This window comes from Trichophyton verrucosum (assembly GCF_000151505.1).
Source record: "Trichophyton verrucosum HKI 0517 chromosome Unknown contig00655_1.f1.exp, whole genome shotgun sequence".
Taxonomy (NCBI): Eukaryota; Fungi; Ascomycota; class Eurotiomycetes; order Onygenales; family Arthrodermataceae; genus Trichophyton; species Trichophyton verrucosum.
In genome coordinates this window covers 167,831-174,828 of record NW_003315298.1, presented here as the reverse complement: position 1 = coordinate 174,828, position 6,998 = coordinate 167,831, and the positions used below count along the sequence as shown (strand labels likewise).

The window sequence follows — 6,998 nt, the reverse complement described above, 5'->3', positions numbered from 1 at the left end:
TTTTCGTCTTTGTTTTCGTTGTTTATTCTTAGATGGTTCTTTCTCTGATGAGTTCGAAACATTGCCTGCCTATTTTTTTTTTTCTTCTTCTTTTTCGGAAAAGGCTGTCATATACACCGGAGGAAATCAACAGGGAGTCATCAAGGAGTCGAAATGGGAGGGATAGGTCGGCGTACCTGATATCATTATTCTGTTTATCCCATATTTTACCATCTACATGCGCCTTTCTATCATCATCCCGTGTTTGTTTTTGCTTTTCCATCCTTTAAGTCTCGCCGGTGGGTCGTGAAGCATTAATACTTTAATGCTTTTACATCCTGAGCAGGATCTGAGTTGATATATTCCACCATCTTGTTGTGTTTACGTTAATTGTCTTGTTTCCTACCCTTACTGGCAACTGATGTCTATTTCATAATATCATGTATTATCCCCGTCAGTCGCCATCATCGTTCACTGCTCCCTCTGTCTGATCTTCTCATGTATCCTATGTAACTGCGCCAGCTAATGTAACAATATATGGATTATTCTTAATACTCCCTAATACTCAACCCGGTCTTTAGCAAACTCTTACTTGATCACGCACACCAAGCTAGCCGCGATGCCAAGCATTCTTCAATTCCATTGGCCAAGTTTCGACCCTCGACTGTTCCAAGGTTCGTTTCACCAACATCACTTAGTTATGCTTCAAACAACTTCAACAGAAATCCACCTATACATAAAATAATACAATGACTCTGGATAAGAATGGCCAGCGATGCTTTGGTTTACTCTCGTTTTTGAAGAAAGCGGTCCAGCACTCGCGGGCATCTCCTTCGGCAGCTAAAATACCGCGCACATACGTTCTCGGCAACACCTCAGCAGATCTAGATTCAATTATCTCTGCAATTATATATTCTTACTTTGCATCTTCAGCGACATCTGAAAGAGGGATCCAATATATACCAGTGATAAATTTACCAGAAGTCCCAGCAGGGAGAGAATTGAGAAGGTTACGACCAGAATTCGTAACAGCATTGAATCTTGCTACCCAACGGCCATTGAAAACTGCGCAGAATGCGGCCTCTAAGGACTTGAAAACTTTACCTGATGACGAAGATACCGACAATATTCTCAGTGAAAGTATTCTGACAGTTGCATCGCTAAGGGATGAACTAGTGAATTGGAAACCATCAGATGACAAAAAGGCGATATCCTTGAATATTATTATGGTGGATTGGAATGCATTACCCAAGACTTCACCTCATGCGTACGGAATTCCCGGGGTTTCAGACAAGGTCGATGGTATCGTTACGTCCGTGGTGGGCTGTATAGATCACCACGATGATGAGGGCTTCATCTCAAAGCATCTAGTTCCAGGACCAGGGACCCGGGTGTCACATATTCAAACTGGGGTGGGGAGTTGTACATCCTTAGTTGTCTGTGAGCTTCGAAAACTCGGATGGTGGAGAGACGTTGCCGGTGATAATAAAACGATTTCCGAAGGACAGAGTCTTAGTAACAGTGATGCGGAATTCGAATCACAGGCTGCACAACTTGCTCTGGCGGCTATATTAGCAGACACTACGAATATGACAAACGAGAGCAAGGTATTTGATGTGGATCGAGAAGCCGTGAGATTTCTAGAAAACAAAATAAACCAATGCAAATCTATCAATTGGGACCGCGGCAGATTCTATGACCTCATTACGGACGCCAAATCTTCCAGTGTGGATTACCTGACGGCCCACGAAACATTGGGAAGAGATTATAAAGAATGGACAGACACTGTTGAGCCCGGCCGTAATATAAAGATTGGGATATGCTCTGTTGTCAAGCCGGTGTCTTGGATTCTTAAAAAATGCGGATCAGAGTATTCTGAAGAGGAATATGATGAGGAAGCATTCTTTGATGTTCTGCGTTCTTTTTCTAGTACCCGAGGGCTTGACGTTGTTGCCGTTATGACTGCGTTTTCATCTCCCTCTGAAAACGAGTTCCAGCGTGAATTGGTTGTCACAGTGCTGAATGATAGGTATATTTCTAATCTCGGAGAATTCGAGGATGCTGGTGCCGACTACCTTCGTCTCGAGAAAAGGCCGTTTAATGAAAAGAATAAGGATCTGGGTCAAATAGGTCGGAACACGCGTGTATGGCGACAGTTAGATGTTACAAAGAGTAGAAAACAGGTAGCTCCTTTGCTGCGCCGGGTGTTTGCCGGGGAAACCTGAATCAAGAGACTGAAATTTGGACTTGAAGAACCGTTTCATATTATATCGCCCGTATAGAATTCTATCATCACATAAGACGAAAACATGTCAACATGAAGTCGTTCATAACAGATAGCCCAGAATGTAGAGACAAGAAGTAAAGCGAAAGTAGTCCAACCGCGGCTGTTTTCAAGTGAAAAAAAGATGACATAGAAAAGAAAAGCCGAATTTCATCACTCTCAAGACAGTCATATATGAGCCGTACCAGTGACAGTAAAGTATGTGACTTCGAAAAAAATAAAAAAAAAAAAATAAAAATGCCAGAAAATAAGAAACGCTCAAATACTGTAGTACATTAAGCCCCTTATTAACTCTAAACATAAACCGGGTATAGTTCGTATGCACCAATCGCCGAATAACCGCCAACATTATATGAGCAAGGACCTAGAAATCAAAAATAAGTGGGCAAAGCCTGTCAGTGGAGTGCATAGTGGAAAGGGAGGAAGTAATGGTGGTATCAGAAGCACTCCCACTCGCCCCAAACACACCACCTCGCTGTCCGGTCAGCGAGGACCAGCCCTCTCCAAACACCACGCTCGCTGACCTTGATGACTGTCTCCCAGACACTGCCGTCTGGAGGACCGTCAAATCCAGACTCGGCATCGGAGCTTGTAGTGATCATATGGTCTGCTTTTCGACTCAGCCTTAAAATTTTCCCAGATGGTGTTTGTATAGCCAGTTTTGCTGGTTTTTCTCGAGAATTTTGGTGTTTATAGTTGCTCGAGACAGTTGAGGACGTAGTGGACGCATTGGATATGGTAGCAACGGAAGACACCATACTTAACGCACTAGACGGCCTAGCAAAAGGGTTTGGCGATACACGTCCACTGGGCTCCTCCGCTTTGGGAGACGATGGTAGAGACGAGGGGTGTTGGCGGACAGCAAAGACGAAAGTATTATTAATGGTAAGTCTTGCGCACTGAGGTTGGATGACATATAGATCGTGTCTTTGAGCATGGGGAGTTGGATGACGGATAACAAATTCGTACGGGGGGTTGTCTCCAGTGTGAGTGATTGGAAGAGCGAAGGCCAGAGCATGGGGTATATCCTTGATAGAATGCATGAGCCCTTTCTTTCCAGCATATACCTTTAAAACTCCTTGTCCCTCGTCACCGGGAAGCGCAGCTTTGATAGTAAATCGCTTCTGTCCCTGTATCCAATCAGGTTGAGCCAGCGCACGCTTGGTAATAATGTCACCGCTCTCAAAAACGTCCCCGTCAGCATCACGAGCAAAGGCAATGGCCTCGACCTCTGCGATACACTCAATGTCAGGTGGAACAAGAACCCTAACTTGTAACATTTCCAAATCCGTGAGACGGACAAGGCTAGTGTCATAAGTTGGCATATGGAGACCATTCTTAAAATACGCGGGACAGGCACATGGTAGTGCAAGAAGGACATCCGGACTAATCGGAGGACATATATGCTGGTGTTCGGGTGCAAGGGGTATATGGGTGTAACATATCTCCATTGGGCGCGCCAGGAAGTACCATGTCTCCGCAGCCTGGGGATTAAAGCTTGAATAGAGTGCTCTCCGTGGGTGGGTTGGGCTGGCAAGTGAACAGTCCATAACCCTCCATTCACCATCGATGAGCACATTGTTCCACCAGTGGTTGACACGTGTATAACCGTCAAATTCCAATTGTTCACCGGGTGTTTTCAGGTATCCCTGAACGACTTCAGCATGGAGACCGACAGCATCGCACATTTCCATCACCAAGACAGCCACTTCTCGGGGACTACCTCGTTTCATTTGAATTACCCTCCGTACATCAACTTCTCCCTCAATTTCTTCATCCCATACGATTTTCTCTGCAACCCAAGTGAATATTGCTCGTAAACGTTGAACATCACTCCGATGAGGTCTGCAAACAAAGCCTTGAGCCAAGCTCGCTGGGCTTGTCATTGGAGGTAAACTGTTGATGAACCGGGAGCTTTTATCCACAAGTTGTAGATTTACTGCAGCCCAATTGGTGGGTTCCGTTACCGGTAATCCATCCAGCCCTTCATCGCCTTCGGCACATTCATACAGCTCCTCAACTGCATATATGACAGGATAGTCCATCATCTGGCACCGCTCTGCTCTCTCCACCAGCTCATTGCGGCTGGGAGAAGTTGCACGATTAACATCTCTGCGGACCTGAACCCAGTCATTACCTCCTAGGCCTGTGTCAGCGGTAGTATCTCGGTCCTTTGTCGGAGAAAAGCGTCCAACACCACCCGAAAGAAGCCCCTTGGTTGGAGACAACGAACGAATATGCTGCGCAGTAGCAATACTACTTCGCGCGGTTGCAGCTCCTGTTTTTGCAGATTCGATCATCTTTTTTAAGAAACCAGTCTTTTTTGATTTAGGAGTTGTTAATCCTCCAAAGATACCAGGTGACTCTTCATGCTTGTTATATTCAGTCCAGCCAACAGCGGAAGTAGCTCCTTGTCTGGGGTCATCTTGGGGTAGATGAGGATAACTTCCGGATTGAGACGTCATCGGGGTGTACGATCTTTGTTCCCCAGCGGCATCATCGCCAAATCCAGTAAAACCACCTGACCTAGTGCCATCGAAGGACCTAAACATCCCGTGTCTCAGTTGGGATGTCTGTTGATGGCGCTTTGCGAAACTACCAGCACTAGTAGCACTAAATCCGCCTGCAGATGTACCACTCATGAGGCTTGGGTTGGTGGCACTTGTGCTTGCAGTGCTGTGTGTTGTATTGCTTTGGACTCCAGAAGATGAATTGGTAGCAATGGATCTCGTGGTAAATGTCCGTCCAAGAGTATCCCGCCCTGAGTCGTAAGTTAAACCCCGTGTCCTTGTAATCATTTGCTGCGAAGGTGAATAATTATATTCTCCTCTCCTAGGAGGTGGCGGAGGGGGGTTGTCATCATCTTCTATAAGCATAGGATTCCCTCTGTCAGAGCCTTCTTCTTGGTTGTGCAACTGCCTTAGACGAGACTCCATTCTCTGAACGTAGTTACCAAGCTGCGGAGGACCATCCTGGAAGCGGTCATGGAAACTCTCTGATGACTTATGGGCGAAGTGGCTACCTCGGCGACTGTATTGGCTGTTCCCTAGTCCGAGTGAAGTAGACGGTCGGCCAGCAAACTGTTGACTTGGTGGACCACGTAGATTATCGAATGCTGCGGGCGACCATGGATTGAATGGAGAGGGGGTCCGCTGTGGTTCTGAATGAGGATCATGAGGCATACTCATGCCTTGTAAAGAAGACATTACGTCTTCCATGGCATCCCGCAGTGGAGAAGGTGTATGACGGTGGTGAGTTCCTGGGGAAGGTGGATAGGGCGACGGCGTCCTAGAAGCGGGCCGGAATTCATGGTTTTCTTGCTGATACTGATGGTCATGCATGGAAGATTCAGGCTGTACATATGAAGGTTGTCTTCGAACTGCAATTCTATGTGGCGGAGGGGGCGGTGGAGGAGGTGAAGATTCAGGTTCAAATTCACGAGGCTCGGCTGGTATCATCATCGGTGGTGGTTGCATTGGAGCCAATGCCAGCTGTGGAGTTGGCTGCCGTTCTGGTTGTGGTGTAGGCTGTCGTTCTGGCTGTGGAGTTGGTTGCCTTTCAGGTTGAGGAGTTGGTTGTCTCTCGGGTTGTTGCGAGTTGGCATTTCGAGTGGGTAGAGGCGTTGGTTGCCGCGCCGGTTGGGCAGGAGAGACTGCCCGTGGATGAACACGAGACGTAGATTTCCGCCGCGGAGTCCTGTTTATGACAGATTTGCGTCCACGTGGAAGTGGTTCAGGCACAGTTGGTGCTTCTGTCTCTTTCTCTGCATTCTTCTTTGCCAGCTCTGCGGAGGGGCCCAGGACTTGCTTGTAACCTTGGAAAGGCTTCCTGAAGATGGTCTTCTCCTTTTTGGGCGCATACAACGGGGCATTTGATGGGCTATCTGTTACCGGCGGAAGAGGGCTAATAGAGCGTGTAGCCGGCACAAAGTCATCTTCCAGGACCTTCACAAAGTTCGATGGAAACACACCGACCATGCGCCTGTCGCGTCGTAAACGACCGGTCCACCATGATCCGTCTCCAGCATTAAGACACTCTATCAGATCACCTTCGATAAACCCCAAGTCTTGCTTTGATTCACCTCCCCATGAGTATACTGCTCGACACCAGCATGGGAATTTGGTCGGCAGCTCTGGTGCCTGAGGCGCCATTCCACCTAGTAACGAACTCGGCTCAACAGCAAGGGAAAAAGGAAAACAAAAGAGCAACTCGATCTATAACCCGATAGAGCGTCTTTTTAGATAGTCGGGGACCCCAAGAGAAACGAATGTCTTAAGCCATAAGAATAGTACGGCCGAAGGGAGAATGGACGGTGGTAGTGACGGCGTTTGCTGTATCCAGTAGCGCTGTAAACAGGCAAAGAGCGGTGAGATGGAAGAAATCTAACGAGCGTAGATGGCAGAGACGAACACTATGCGGCGCCGTAAAGAGAGGAAGACACCGCAGAAACAGTAGAAAGGACGTGGATGGTGACGGCGCAGTCCTTCGATCGCAATGTTGTCCTTCGACCGTCGTCGTCCTCTCGTCGCTTGCGATGTTTCTTATTTGCGACTTTTCTTGCTTTGTTGAGCGCGGCTAGGTCACGGGGGCAACGCGGCTGTCGGCCATGTTTACAATTTCCCTCTTTGGGACTAGCGTGCTCTTATCGATAAAGCTCAGCTTTTTTTTCGCTTGTTATCAAAAATAGAAGAAACAAGGAAAAAAAGGGGGGCGAAGGGCCGAGACGGTCTGATAG

The 6,998-nt window shown here is 47.4% G+C and overlaps 2 protein-coding genes across 2 annotated transcripts; one reads left to right on the top strand and one right to left on the bottom strand.

Annotated features, from left to right (window-relative positions):
- Positions 1–728: 728 nt before the first annotated feature.
- Positions 729–2,204, top strand: TRV_05987 (exopolyphosphatase, putative; the record flags this gene model as incomplete). Its single annotated transcript, XM_003019972.1, has 1 exon — positions 729–2,204. One exon carries the CDS (start codon positions 729–731, stop codon positions 2,202–2,204), a length of 1,476 nt encoding a protein of 491 aa, XP_003020018.1.
- A 496-nt stretch (positions 2,205–2,700) lies between these two features.
- TRV_05986 (uncharacterized protein) lies at positions 2,701–6,414 on the bottom strand (the record flags this gene model as incomplete). The annotated part of the gene is made up of 1 exon (XM_003019971.1): positions 2,701–6,414. The coding sequence occupies one exon, from the start codon at positions 6,412–6,414 to the stop codon at positions 2,701–2,703; it is 3,714 nt and encodes a 1,237-aa protein (XP_003020017.1).
- Positions 6,415–6,998: the final 584 nt, after the last annotated feature.